Raw genomic sequence first — 15,886 nt, 5'->3', positions numbered from 1 at the left:
CACTTCTCAACGTAGTTGCCATTCAAATCTAGGAACTTATCATAGCGATGAATGGGCTTGGCAACTCCTTCCCCACAAAACTCTGCCGCTTGCATCCTCAACCAGCCGGTCACCCCTACCCGCAACTGCGCATCGTCACCAAAACGCTCTGTTGAGGATGCAAGCGGCAGAGTTTTGTGGGGAAGGAGTTGCCAAGCCCATTCATTGCTATGATAACTGCCTAGATTTGAATGGCGACTATGTTGAGAATTGGTATTTGGGTCTGGCTTTCAACTGCATATGGTAAATGTTTTCTCCTATACTTTGTTCATTTTTAATTCCAAAGTGTAATCTACTTTCTGGATAGCCCTCGTATATATGAAAGTACTTCTGAAAGTCAACATGTTTCAGCTGTTTAGTGATATTTGTTGTGCTTCTGTAGTTATAGAGAGAACCCGAACAGATGGGCAGACCTTACCCAACAAAAGCTGGAAAGGCGGATGTGATCTTATTGCTTTTCATTCTGCGAGCATAAAGAAAATTGGCTTGGCATAATTTTTGTAGAAAGCCCCGACCGTTAGCAGCGGAAGAGAATTGCCTATGCAATTTAAGACCGCAAATGCAAATTTTTGCTTTACTTTGTATAATTATATTTCAGGAGGGTATTATGGACTCCTTCAGGAATGGATGCTTGGATTTGAATCTGGGTTTCTTCACCTTGCATCTCCCACTTAATAGCCACGCCAATTCTTTCTTTAGGTCACCACAGACCTGAGGAAGCGTTGCACAGATGGCCACACCGGGACCTCCGTGTCGGCCCCCATGGTGGCAGGGATCATTGCGCTGGCTCTGGAGGCCAAGTAAGTCCTCTCTTTATGGTTAAAATTGTTGGGAATCATCCTGTACTACTCAAGTCTAAATGTAGTCAGATAGATGATGGAGTTAGATTGAGGGAATCCTTTCCCCGTTTCCAAAGCAAGCCTAGATAGGATTCACTATTGTTTCCTCCCTTATGTCCTGTTTAGGTCAACCCACCCCTTTGATGCTTTAGAAATGTGATCTCTCCTAGGGCTTTGACGTAACTTCCCCAATTAAGCTTTTGTAATGTTTATGGCCCTAGAGAAGAAGCAACCCACGAGGTTGGTCGCCATTCCTTCCAGCTTCCTGCTTTGTTCCAGAGAGGATGCACCTCTGTCCTCTATTAGTCAAGATGTAGCTATCTAGAGCTTTGTTATTTTAATCCGTCTATGTGTATTAGAACAGGATAGATTAGCTAGCTAGGTCCGAACCTTTTCTATCCATCAAGCTAACTTTGCATCCCTTTGCCTTCCTGATGACAAAGAGGCCTTCCGAAATTCACACTGTCTCACCGCTGTTGCATATTTTTACTCTGCTATTTTAATGGGAATTTACTTCATAAAGAGGGTGATTATAGCTTAACAGCTCGTCCATTCCTAACAAAAATAAGCATCTGGATTCTGTGTTCAACTGTGAGGACCTGAATAGATGGTACAGTTGTCATGTATTTAAAAACACCAAGTTAATAACTTGGCATTGTGCTAAATTTCCTTTGACCAGAAGCTGTCCACTTGGAGTGCCTCTGGTGTTGCTTTAAGAGGGTCCTCCGTTGTGCATGTGGCAGGACTCAAGCTGCATTGTAATCAGTGGTCTGTGGTTTGCTCTTCTCCGCTTTTGCATGTCGTGGACTCCTTTGAAACCCCATTTTCTAAGATTGGCTCTGCACCTCGTGGTGCCAGAACGCAGCCTGTTCAGCACCTTCCAAGTCGCCCAGCCTTCTGCCTGCCCAGGAGTGAGTCTCTCATTCGGTATCGGCCATGGCTTGAGGTTCCAGGTTTTAGCCTGCCACTTTTGGATTCTCGCTTGCTGAGGTGTCCCTGTGATTATCTGCTTTGATAATGTTTTCTGATGGGTCTATGGACTGTGATAAATGTTGTTGTTGTTGTTGTTGTTGTTGCTTTGACAATCTGGATTATAAGGCAGTGTAGAAGGGGCCAAGGAACCCAGCATGAGAGCCCAGGGATTTTCAGATGTGCTGCATTTTGAGGAAGACACTTCCCACTCCATTTTCATCTGACTTTTCATCTGATTTGACTTCTAGAGATGCAGAGTGTCGCACCTCAGGTTAGCTTCACCTTGCTAAAGACACCAGGCTGCACACAGATCGTAGTCATTTGTAGTTTCTTAGGAAATACGATCTGAAGAGAAACCATGTCCAACGACTTTGCATTTGTGGCACGGGGAAAAAGAAGATCTAACACACTATCTGCTACATTGCCCCTTGTATAATGATCCTAGGAAAAATCTCCTGGGAACACTCTTGGAAGAAAGGGCAGCATGGCAACAATCTGCTGTGATCTGTCACTTGCTAGCAGATTATTCCAAAAATATAACACTAAAGGTTGCCACATTTGCAATTGCAGCCCAAAAGATCAGAGCTAAAGTAGTAAAATCCAGACTTGAGGACAGAAATGGAAATGGTGATGGTTTGGGATGATACAAATCAGACACTGTCATTGTTATGTTGCTGCTATCATAATTTTAAAGAGCTAGTTTTAAATTTTTTAACAAGTTTTAATGTTTATATTGGAAAGAGCTTATAAAGGTTGTAATTACTGATGCCATGGCCTATGGCTAGTACAATAAACCATTCATTCATTCATAGGAAATAAGGAAAAGATAGTTCATAAAAGGTAAACGTTCAATTCCAAAAGATAGTTACAAAAACAAGGCTATAAGAACAAATCCATGGAAACATTAGGCAGGAAGGAAGGTCCTTAAAACAAAACCAAAGTCCTGGGAATGAGGATACATCCAAGCTATAAGATAAAGCAGGAAAGCAGACTTAGTTTTTGATTCAAGCGAGGAATTGCTTTGATAGGTTAGGATAAAACAGACTGTTTTAATAGCATCCCATGAAGGCATTTCTTTGCCCTTTGACCTCCCTCTTATTTGCTATTCTGAGGCTTCTATGCAACCCCCGAAATTCCAAACAACTAGCCCGATCTAGAGGCACGGCCTCATCATCACTTTCAAGACCACAGGGCTTTTTAGTGTTATCAAGCTGGGAGCTACTCTCCCTTTCTGCTTCTTGCACCTGAAAATCATCATCAGTAACAACATCATTTCTTCCCATGGGAAAGCTTCCCTGCTCCTCATCTCCCACAGCAAGGACATCCTGCACCTGAATCCCATAATCCCCATCAGAGTCATCTTGAAACTCATCCTGAACCTGAATCCCCATCATCTTGAAACTGCCTCCCAGAATCCTCATCAGAGTCACACAAAGGCTGAGTCACAACACAGGGAAAGGGAAGAGTCAAACGTATCTATTAACACAGCTGTTCAAAAAGTTATGAAAACATTTCTACAAAATATCCCCAGTTTTGTTTTTGTTATTGTTTTAAAAAACAAAACAAAAGATCGATTCTTAAAGAGTAGCAAATGCAAATGTTTTAAAAACGTAAAACAGATTCCTGGTGGGAGAAGCTTTCATGGACTAAATTCCTTTTAATTGGATGCAACTGCATGACGTGGACAACTAGGCTCCTTCCGGTATGTCCCACCACAAATGCTTGCTTTTAAGCAGCCTCATAAAAGGAGACAGGCTAGATCAAGCTAGAGCTTTATTCATCCAACATCCTGTTTTCCACCATAGCAAACCAGATGCCTTTTGGGAAACCCCACAAGACAGAGCATGAGCGCATTAGCAGCCTCCTTTTCTTGTTTCCTGACTCCTGGTATTGGTGCCTTTGGGACCTGAGAACAGCAGTATCATCTATCTGTCACTTTTATGGTGTACTAGCTGTGCCCGGCCACGCGTTGCTGTGGCGAAGTCTGGTGGTATGGGAAATAAAGTATTGAGGAATTGGTAGTAGTTAAGGTAAAGGGTAAAGGTTTTCCCCTGATGTTAAGCCCAGTCATGTCTGACTCTGGGGGTTGGTGCTCATCTCCATTTCTAAGCCAAAGAGCCGGCATTGTCCATAGACTCCTCCAAGGTCATGTGGCATGACTGCATGGAGCGCCGTCATCTTCCCGCTGGAGCAGTACCTATTCATCTACTCTCATTTGCATGTTTTCGAACTTCTGGGTTGGCAGAAGCTGGGGCTAACAGTGGGGGCTCTCTCCACTCCCCCAATTCAAACCTGCGACCTTTCGGTCCAGAAGCTTTAACACACTGCGCCATCAGGGGATATTATTTTGTAAAGGTTGTGAATATACAATATTTCTGATTTTTTTTGTCTGTTGGAGGCAAGTATTAATGCTGCAATTAGGGGAAATGATTAGGATGTAATGGCCTTGCATCTTTAAAGCCTAGCTGTTTCCTTCCTGAGTGAATTTTTTGTTGGGAGGTGTTAGCTGGCCCGGATTGTTTCCAGTCTGGAATTCCCTTGTTTTCAGAGTAGTGTTCTTTGCAATATTAATTAGATAATCTGTGGAAGAGGCCTAAGTGAAGCCAAAGTCTGCCTGTCCCCTGGGGTGAATCAGTTGCTAGTAGACCCAAGTGGGTGGAGCTTAGCCTTCTATCTGGCAGCAATTGGATAAAAATCAATTATTGCTCTCCCTCTAATTAGGACTTTATTTTTCTTTTCTTTTTGTGGTATCAACCTAGAGCCGTGGATGATGGGTTGTGTTGTCAAATTTCAAGGTTGGGGGGCCTGTAGTTTTGTTGTTTTGTCTGCTGCCCTGATGCCATCACTCTTTTATATATATAGATTATAGTGTTGAACAGTTCTTACCGTCAGGAAGTTCTTCCTAATGTTTAGGAGGAATCTGTAAGCCAGGGTCCCTAAACTACAGCCTGCGGTCCATATGTGGCCCATCAAAGCCATGTATCCGGCCCTCACAATGGAAGCCTTTCCCGCATCCTCACTCACAACACATGCGCCTTTCCCGCCTCCTCCCTCGCCTGGTGTGCGCCTTCCAAAACTTTGCTTGTGTTTATAACTGTATTTTAATTATTATTTAATTAATAATTAATTATTAAGGGGTGCTTTGCTATTGCTTTTGGTGCACAAAGGCAGAAGGGGGTTGGATTAAATGGCCAAAGTGTCTCTGTTTGTAGTCTGTCTGTGCGATTTTCTTACAGCAGCTGAGGATATGATCAATGGTTTGGTCGGTTTCCTTGCACAGTCTGCATTTTGGGTCATCAGCTGATTTTTCGATCTTGGCCTTAATTGCATTTGTCCTGATGGCTTGTTCCTGGGCTGCAAGGATCAGGCCTTCTGTCTCCTTCTTCAGGGTCCCATTCGTGAGCCAGAGCCAGGTCTTCTCCTTATCAGCTTTTCCTTCAATTTTGTCAAGGAACTTTCCATGCAATGTTTTGTTGTGCCAGCTGTCAGCTCTAGTTTGTAGTGCGGTTTTCTTGTACTGGTTTTTTGTCTGCTGTGCTTTAATGAGTTTCTGATTTTTGACTTCAATCAAAGCAGGTTCTTCACTTTGCTTTCCATATTCTGCCAGGGCATGTTCTTCTTCTTTGACTGCTTGTTTGACTTGTAAGAGTCCTCTGCCCCTGATCTTCTAGGCAGATATAGCCGGTCAACATCACTGCGAGGGTGCAGCAAATGATGAATGGTCATGAGTTTTCTTGTTTTTTTGTCCAAATTGTCCAGTTCCTCCTGTGTCCAGTTTTTAATGCCAGCAGTATCTTGGCCTTAATTGCATTTGTTATGATGACTTGCTCCTGGGTTGCAAGGATCAGGTCTTCTGCCTCTTGCTTTTGGTGCACCAAACTCTTTTGCAGAAGAAGACCTTGTAAAACAACAACTCCCATTCTTCTATAGCATTGAACCATGGTGTCAAACTGCATTGATTCCAAAACACGAATGCACCCCCGGACTTCTCTTGGCCGTGTTTATACTTAGAATGAGGAAGAGCAGGGAAGAGGAAATGCAACCCAGGCTGCCGACTGCTTTTAATGCTCCCATGCTGCGACTTTGGCTCTCGCTGCCAATATATCGTTAGCTGCTGTGAATGCGCAGCGGCCAAGACGGTTAATTTCTTACGTTATTGTGACCAAAGACATGGAAACGTCTTGCCAGGATGAAGCGAGCTGGCAGCAGGCCCCTGCCCACCCACCCTTTCCACATTTCGAGATAGATTGGCTCCATTTTCAAAGACGTGTTGTGCTTGCGCTGTTTCAAAAGAGGACAGCGTTCATTACAAATAAATTGGGGAAAGTTAGGCCTGTAAATTTGGAGCATTGTTTAGCTCTTTGACATAAAACGCACCATTAAGTACCCGGGACCAAGCACAGTAAATGATGCCGAGTCCTCTGATGTTTAGTTTTTATTGCGAGGGAGAACACAAGTTGAGCTTTGTTTTGCTTTTTGGTTGCTAAATGCTGGATATAATTATGGAAATGGGCGCTTTGGATGCTTTGGAGAACACTTTTGGGGCAAAACCAGAGGCTTCTAACACTTCCTCCTGGCAGCTGAGAACATCCCAGCCTAACCCGGCATCCTTAGGGTTTGTGGGAGTTATAGTTCCCTAGCGAGCACAGCTGCTTGGAGTTACAGTCCAAAAAGGTATCTGCACTGACACCACATTAACTGCCAATGCTATAGAATTCTGGGATTTGCAGCTTCATGAGCTTCTCTATCAGAGAGCCCTGCTTCCACAGCAAACTGCAAATCCCAGAATTCCATATGAATTAACTATGGCAGTTAAAGTGGTGTCAAATGGCTATAAGTCAAATAATAATAATCTATATACCTACGGAAATCCCAATGTTTCTGACTCTCTCCATTGGTATGGTATAGGCCAGACTTTGGGTGAGCCTAAGTCTAAAATTGGAGCCTCCGGTGGCTCAGTGTGTTAAAGCGCTGAGCTGCTGAACTTGTGGGCCGAAAAGTCCCAGGTTCAAACCCGGGAAGCAGAGTGAGTGCCCGCTGTTAGCTCCAGCTTCTGCCAACCTAGCAGTTCAGAAACATGCAAATGTGAGTAGATCAATAGGTACCGCTCTGGCGGGAAAATAACGGCATTCCATGCAGTCATGACAGTCACATGACCTTGGAGGTGTCTATGGACAACTCCGGCTCTTCGGCTTAGAATGGAGATGAGCACCAACCCCAGAGTTGGATACAACTGGACTTAACGTCAGGAGAAACCTTTACCTTTATCTTTTAAGTCTAAAATTATTTATTTATTCATTTACTACATTTATTTATTACATTTATATCCCGCCCTTCTCACCCCGAAGGGGACTCAGAGCAGCTGTATGTACATACAATATATTATATTGTTAGCATATCACATTAGCATTATATATTACTATATTGAATTATATCACTATATGTAATATATAACATATAATTAATATTATTATATGACATTATTATTAGTATTATTTTGTATAACATTATAAAATTATTATCAATATTATATGTATATACAATATATTATTTAAAATGATATAAAATATTATATTATAAAACTGAGGGCGGGGGCCAGGTAAATGACCTTGGAGGGCCGCATCCGGCCCCCGGGCCTTAGTTTGGGGACCCCTGGTATAGGGTAATAATAATATATTGTATATACATATAATATTGATATTATAATGTATTACGATATAATACTGATAATAATATTTAATAATATTAATTTAATAATATTAATATTACTGTATATACTTGAGTATAAGCCTAGTTTTTCAGCCCTCTTTTTAAGACTGAAGAAACCCCTCTCGGCTTATACTCGGGTGAGAATCCTGGTTGGATTATATTTGGATCAGCTTATACTCGAGAATATATGGTACATTTATTATTTTTCTCTATCTTTATTGGTATTATTACATTTATTATTTTTCTCTATTATTGTTGCTATTACATTTATTTTACTCTATTTTTTATTATTATTATTAATGCATTTATTATTTCACTCTGATCTTATTATTATTATATTTATTATTTTACTCTATTTATTACTACATGTATTATTTTCCTGTATTTATTATTATTATTATTTGTATTATTGTATGTATTATTTTACACTATTATTATTAAAAGGATACATAAGCACATTTCTATTGAAGAAGATGAGAATAATGAATTGATCAGAGTTGGACAGTCTTATCTTAAATTTGAGCTTTATGTAAATATTCAAAGACATTTAACCTACTGATGCCTCAATGTAATTTTATTGATGTCTCAGCTTATACTGGAGTCAATGTTTTCCCAGATTTTTTGTGGTAAAATTAAGTGCCTCAGCTTATATTCGGGTCGGGTTATATTCGAGTATATACAGTAATTATCTATATATATAAAAGAGTGATGGCATAACGGCGACCCACAAAACTACAGGCCCCCCAACCTCGAAATTTGACAACACAACCCATCATCCACGCCTCTAGGTTGATACAACAAAAAGAAAAGAAAAATAAAGTCCTAATTAGAGAGAGAGGAGTAATTGCTTTTATCCAATTGCTGCCAGTTAGAAGGCTAAGCTCCTCCAACTTGGTCTCCTAGCAACCCAATAAAAAATAATAAAAAACACTAAAAATTAATACAATAAAATACTATAATAACAGAAAATAACTAAAAATAATACAAGAAAATAATAAAATATAATAAATAAAAATATAACTTACAATAAAATTAATAAAAAATTGCAAATAACGTCGAATAAAAATTACACAACAATTTTTAACCAATACCACCACCGCTTTGCCACAGCAATGCGTGGCCGGGCACAGCTAGTATATTATATATTAAATGTAATATTACTAATAATATTACAGTGGAATGACATAGTACAATATAGTAATTTAATGCTAATATTCTGCTATGCTAATAATATAATACATTGTATGTAAATATTATTTGTAAGCCACTCTGAGTCCCCTTCGGGGTGAGAAGGGCGGGATATAAATGTAGTAAATAAATAACTAAATAAATGTGAGTAGATCAATAGGTATTGCTCCAGCGGGAAGGTAACAGTGCTCTATGCAGTCATGCTGGTGGCCATATGACCTAGGAGGTGTCTACGGACAACGCCGGCTCTTTGGTTAGAAATGGAGATGCTATCGTTTAAAAGCCCCATTAATAATATTGCCCAGATTTGCTGTGTTTTGAAATGTTATATCTGTTGATCTTCAATTTCCTTTGTTTGTCTTCAGCCCTTTGCTGACCTGGCGAGACGTCCAGCACTTGCTCATCAAAACATCGCGGCCTGCACACCTTTTGGCCCCCGACTGGAAAACCAACGGAGTTGGACGTCGAGGTGAGCCAATATGACATGATGTTTATTTGCAGGTTTCCAATAAACCAAAAAGAAGATTTCTCTGAGGAAATAAAAAAGAAAGAGGAGAGGTGATAACTGCAAGTTCGTTGCTCTATAGGAATCACTGGAGATGCTTGTGCCATATAGAAAATCAGTTGCCTTTTTCTCCCCCTTCCTGAACAAAAACTGCCTTACTATTAATTAGCATGATCTACCTACAGTAGAGGCTCGCTTATCCAAGACTCGCTTATCCAAGGTTCTGGATTATCCAAGCCATTTTTGTAGTCAATGGTTTCAATACATCATGATATTTTGGTGCTAAATTTGTAAATACAGTAATTACGATATAACATTACTGCGTATTGAACTACTTTTTCTGTCAAATTTGTTGTCTAACATGATGTTTTGGTGCTTAATTTATAAAATCATAACCTAATTTAATGTTTAATAGGCTTTTCCTTAATCCCTCCTTATTATCCAAGATATTTGCTTATCCAAGGTTCTGTTTGGAATTCAGGGTTTGGAGGAGTGGGATAATTGCAAACAAGAGGGAGGCTAGAGGCCAGAGAAATGCTTTCATGATTTGCAATTTTCCCACTCCTCTGAACCCTGAATTCCAAACGGTCAGCAAGATCTAAGGAACCTGTTTTGTCAATGTCAGCCTGCTCGTTAGTTTGCTGAGCTTCATTATCAGACTGAGAACTTATCTTCTACAACAGAGACATTTTGAACCTGATTGTTACACCCCTAGGCAGCGAGAGCACAAAAAACAAACATAGAGGCCAATAACAATATAATATCTTTATTGAAGCAAATAAAGTTCCAAAAGGAAATAAGCAGCAAAGTTGAATAAGCAATTGACCTTTCAGGAAAGATCAAAATTAGTCCAATAGATGAAAGTCTTATGTCCAATATTAAAGTCCAAAGTCCCAAAACCGAAACACACTCAAACTCGGCTTGAGTATTGAGTGGGGAACAAGAGCAAAGTGGCATGAAAGAGTTATCTGGAGTAAATGTCGGAAAGCAGGATTTCAGGGCAAAGCATGAACTAGATGTGCAGGAGCTGAAACGCAGTCCAAACTTGGGCAAGGAGGTAGACCGGCGCCCGGTCTACTAAGAGTAGTGCACCTTCAGGCCGCTTGGATTCCAAGAGCTAGAGACGATGATGCTTCTCAGTCAGAAGTAAAGTTGACACCGTGCAGGAAAGTTCCCAGCGCAATACTTTTATTGAAGTTCACAAGCTCCCCCAAACCAGGTGCATGACTCCTTAAAACTTCCCAGGAGAACTGAGTTTGTCATAGTCACAGCGCCAGGTGCCTGACTCCCAAATTCTTCCCAAGAGAGCTGGGCTTAGCCATAGTCACCACGCTCCGCTAATCTGGCGCTTCTCCTCAAACTTTGTCTCTGCGATCTGTCTGTTTTCAAAAAGGCCCTACCATCAAACACTAAACCTTCAGGAGAATCTGGGAGAGCCGGCACTGTTTCAAGGGCATCCTTAATTGGCTCTGGCTCGGAGATGTCAACAGAAGGCATCTGGAAAGGAGTTGAATCTTGCTGACGTGGGAGAAAACCAAAGTCTTCTTCATCCTGGACAGTAATGGCCACAGGGTCAGGGGCCAAAGGTGCCCTAGGCATCACACTGATTGTGAACATGAATCCCATCATCCTCATCAGAGTCAATCTGAAGTTCCAGCTAAATCTCAACAGATTTGGGCTGTTGGAAGCCAAGAAGCAAAGCAAAATAATTTTAAAAAATCTTTCTTTCTTTCTTTCTTTTACCTTTAACAATACAGTATGTTTTTATTATACAAACCTGTACAAGAGAAGGAGCTGAAGCATCCATGAGTGAAGACGAGACAGAATAAGATCAGGAATCTGTGGAATGCGTGCATAAAAAGAAACTGTTATGGTTTAAAGCCTGCCTTTTCTCTAGCTTGTGAATGATAACAGTCCTTTAATAAACCAGTGATTCTCTGAGACACTTGTCTTTTCCAGTTAGCCATTTGTATGGGTTTGGCCTGGTGGACGCAGAAGCTCTCGTGGTGGAAGCGAAGAAGTGGCAAACCGTCCCTGCCCAGCACATTTGTGTGGGAACCTCAAATAAAAAAACATGGTGAGTATGGACTGGCGCACCACTAATAACTCCCCATCAAAAGATCCTTCTGTTGCAGTAACATCAAGCCAGTAACTCATAATACAAGCCATTATATACTTGTCAGCAACCTTAGTTATGCAGGTCTGGTTTTCTTGTAGCTGAAACTACCATATATACTCGAAGATAAGCCGAGTTTTTCAGCCCTTTTTTTAAGCTGCAAAAGCCTCCCTCGGCTTATAATCGGGTCAAGGTTAAGGCCGGCAACAGAGTCTGCAGGCTATTGCTTGCAATAGATTATCTATTTCTCTCCTCCCTTATCAGTGTGTTTTCTTTTGCAAAGCTTCCTTCGCTCTTAATCAAGAGAATGTTTTGAAAAGGGAAAGACGCCCTTGAAAGTCAAGAAGAAGAAAAATATATATTCATTAATCTTATGAAAGCATTTTCCCCTGAAATATTTGTTAAACTCTCCTACAGATATATAGGCATTAACTCCTTGCAAGCTTTTGCAATCCTTATGTACCTCTATCTATCTATCTATCTATCTATCTATCTATCTACCTACATCTATATATATAAAAGGGTAATGAATTTCGGCCTAGGACAAAACAACAAAACTACACATCCCAGAAACACTAAACTTGACAGCACAACCCCTCATCCATGCCTCTAGGTTGATACAACAAAAAGAAAACAAAAATAAAGTCCTAATTAGAGGGAGAGGAATAATTGTTTTTATCCAATTGCTGCCAGTTAGAAGACTAAGCTCCGCCCACTTGGTCTCCTAGCAACCCACTCAGCCCAGGGGACAGGCCGAGTTAGGCCTCACTTAGGCCTCTTCCACACTGCCTATAAAATACAGATTATCTGATTTTAACTGGATTATATGGCAGTGCAGACTCAGCTATATAACCCATTTATAATGGACTTAATGTCAGGGGAAAACCTTTACCCTTTACCTTAACTACCACCAATTCCTCAATGCTTTATTTCCCATACCACCATAATTCACCACAGCAACGCGTGGCCGGGCACAGCTAGTTAATTTTATATATGAATTTTCCCCTTATATATTTGCAGGTCTTTGCAAATCCTATATACATATAGATCTATGTACCTGTATATCTGTAGCCATATATATACATTATTTTTATATAAGAATTTATTGTCATATTTTTGGAAGTCTCTGCAAATCCTATATAGAACCACTGGGAACCACTGATCTAAAGCATCTCCCTGTTCTGAGAGTCTAATAGAGTCTCTATCTAATCTGAAAGTCCAGTGGAGTCTCTAAGCATATTGTTCCTGCTGAAGTCTAAAGTATACTGTTTCTAAAATGGAATCTGAGTCCTGAATAAGCTCAGACCTGAACACATGGTCTGCGGTCCCTCCCACAACAAAGAGCTAAGGAAACAATACAGTAAGCAATTTGAATTATATACATAACAAATTATTGCGCCAAATTGCTATGTGTGTGTGTAAAGAAATCCTTGCAAAGTTGCTTGCAAAAAGATCTCTGCAAAAAGGGAGCTGAGCTTTTTGCAGAGGCAAGCCACGCCTCAAACAATGTATCGGTTTGCTGGCAGATGGCTGGGTTTGTCAGTTGGTAATTGAGCTTGCGGGGAGAGCACAGAAATGGAGAAGCTCTCTAGCTACGGTCAAATAGCAGTTTGAATATGCTATGCTGTAAATAGAATGCTGATGTTATTGATCTTATGCAACTACATGGACATTGCACGATTGCAGAACTGTTTTATATTTCAACTCAACAAGCAAGAGTAAAGTTCTTATGTTCTTTCAATTCCTCTGCCTGGTGTGAGTCTTTTGCACATGGTGTTAACTGGACGCTGCTGGATTCCGCTATTCTCGCTAACACAAATAACTAGTGGAGGCTTGAGAAGATTTCTATTTTCAACAATAGCTCTGTCTCTCTCTGTAAAAACTTCCCATATGGAATCTAGGGTCCTGATGGTTGTACTTTACTTGGCTTTGCCATCTTTAGGGTCATTCCTGCCAACAAGACAGTGCGGACCGCAACTGTAACCAACGCCTGTGCTGACCAGCTGGATCATCACGTGTCTTACCTGGAACACGTTGTTGTCAGAGTTTCTATTGCGCACCCTCGGCGGGGAGACCTCCAGATAAACCTAATATCGCCTTCTGGGACTAAATCTCAACTCCTGGGAAGGAGGTGAGTTTCATTGTAGAAATACCGTATATACTCGAAGATAAGCCGGGTTTTTCAGCCCTTATTTAGGAGCTGAAAAGGCCTCCCCTGGCTTTTAATCAGGTCAAGGTCAAGCCGGCATTGGAGCCTGGAGGCCATTGCTTGCAATATATGATATATTTATCTGAATACTAGCTTTGCCCGGCCACGCGTTGCTGTGGCTTATGCTTTCAGAGTGTTGTTCCTTATTTACTGTCCTGATTTTAGAGATTATATTGTTCTGTATTATTATATCACAGTAATTATTACATATTATACTGATAATCTTATATTATCTGCTTAGAACTGGATCACCCTAAAGGGGCCTTAATCAACTTCTAAACAGGCTCAAAGGGGCAAAACGAACCCTGGACCACCCTAAAGGGGTCCCAAACAACTTCTAAACAGGCTCAAAGGGGCAAAACGAACCCTGGACCACCCTAAAGAGGCCTTAAACAACTTCTAAACAGGCCCAAAGGGGCAAAACGAACCCTAGACCACCCTAAAGGGGCCTTAAACAACTTCTAAACAGGCCCAAAGGGGCAAAACGAACCCTGGACCACCCTCATGGGGTCTTAAACAACTTCTAAACAGGCTCAAAGGGGCAAAACGAACCCTGGACCACCCTAAAGGGGCCTTAAACAACTTCTAAACAGGCTCAAAGGGGCAAAACGAACCCTGGACCACCCTAATGGGTCCTTAAACAACTTCTAAACAGGCTCAAAGGGGCAAAACGAACCCTGGACCACCCTAAAGGGGCCTTAAACAACTTCTAAACAGCCTCAAAGGGGCAAAACGAACCCTGGACCACCCTAAAGGGGCCTTAAACAACTTCTAAACAGGCTTAAAGGGGCAAACCGAACCCTGGACCACCCTAATGGGTCCTTAAACAACTTCTAAACAGGCTCAAAGGGGCAAAACGAACCCTGGACCACCCTAAAGGGGCCTTAAACAACTTCTAAACAGGCTCAAAGGGGCAAAACGAACCCTGGACCACCCTAAAGGGGCCTTAAACAACTTCTAAACAGGCCCAAAGGGGCAAAACGAACCCTGGACCACCCTAAAAAGCCCCCAAACAACTTCTAAACAGGCTCAAAGGGGCAAAACGAACCCTGGACCACCCTAAAGGGGCCTTAAACAAATTCTAAACAGGCTCAAAGGGGCAAAACAAACCCTGGACCACCCTAAAGGGGCCTTAAACAACTTCTAAACAGGCTCAAAGGGGCAAAACGAACCCTGGACCACCCTAAAGGGGCCTTAAACAACTTCTAAACAGGCCCAAAGGGGCAAAACGAACCCTGGACCACCCTAAAGGGGCCCCAAACAACTTCTAAACAGGCTCAAAGGGGCAAAACGAACCCTGGACCACCCTAAAGGGGCACCAAACAACTTCTAAACAGGCTCAAAGGGGCAAAACGAACCCTGGACCACCCTAAAGGGGCCCCAAACAACTTCTAAACAGGCTCAAAGGGGCAAAACGAACCCTGGACCACCCTAAAGGGGCCCCAAACAACTTCTAAATAGGCCCAAAGGGGCAAAACGAACCCTGGACCACCCTAAAGGGGCCCCAAACAACTTCTAAACAGGCCCAAAGGGGCAAAACGAACCCTGGACCACCCTAAAGGGGCCCCAAACAACTTCTAAACAGGCTCAAAGGGGCAAAACGAACCCTGGACCACCCTAAAGGGGCCTTAAACAACTTCTAAACAGGCCCAAAGGGGCAAAACGAACCCTGGACCACCCTAAAGGGGCCTTAAACAACTTCTAAACAGGCTCAAAGGGGCAAAACGAACCCTGGACCACCCTAAAGGGGCCTTAAACAACTTCTAAACAGGCTCAAAGGGGCAAAACGAACCCTGGACCACCCTAAAGGGGCCCCAAACAACTTCTAAACAGGCTCAAAGGGGCAAAACGAACCCTGGACCACCCTAAAGGGGCCTTAAACAACTTCTAAACAGGCCCAAAGGGGCAAAACGAACCCTGGACCACCCAAAAGGGGCCTTAAACAACTTCTAAACAGGCTCAAAGGGGCAAAACAAACCCTGGACCACCCTAAAGGGGCCTTAAACAACTTCTAAACAGGCCCAAAGGGGCAAAACGAACCCTGGACCACCCTAAAGGGGCCTTAAACAACTTCTAAACAGGCTCAAAGGGGCAAAACGAACCCTGGACCACCCTAAAGGGGCCTTAAACAACTTCTAAACAGGCTCAAACGGGCAAAACAAACCCTGGACCACCCAAAAGGGGCCTTAAACAACTTCTAAACAGGCCCAAAGGGGCAAAACGAACCCTGGACCACCCTAAAGGGGCCTTAAACAACTTCTAAACAGGCTCAAAGGGGCAAAACGAACCCTGGACCACCCAAAAGGGGC

At 42.0% G+C, this 15,886-nt stretch overlaps 1 protein-coding gene across 1 annotated transcript in view; it reads left to right on the top strand.

The window, feature by feature from the left end:
- The window catches only part of pcsk6 (proprotein convertase subtilisin/kexin type 6), a 330,770-nt gene that overhangs the window by 72,038 nt on the left and 242,846 nt on the right, over nt 1–15,886 (top strand). Inside the window, 4 exon segments of the mRNA XM_062963634.1 lie at nt 739–839; nt 9,113–9,216; nt 11,212–11,329; nt 13,311–13,499. Coding sequence (XP_062819704.1) covers nt 739–839; nt 9,113–9,216; nt 11,212–11,329; nt 13,311–13,499 — 512 coding nt within the window.

The sequence above is a fragment of the Anolis carolinensis genome, unplaced genomic scaffold, assembly GCF_035594765.1.
Source record: "Anolis carolinensis isolate JA03-04 unplaced genomic scaffold, rAnoCar3.1.pri scaffold_11, whole genome shotgun sequence".
Classification (NCBI taxonomy): Eukaryota; Metazoa; Chordata; class Lepidosauria; order Squamata; family Dactyloidae; genus Anolis; species Anolis carolinensis.
The sequence above is the reverse complement of the archived record's forward strand: the minus strand, read 5'-3'. Positions and strand labels throughout refer to the sequence as shown.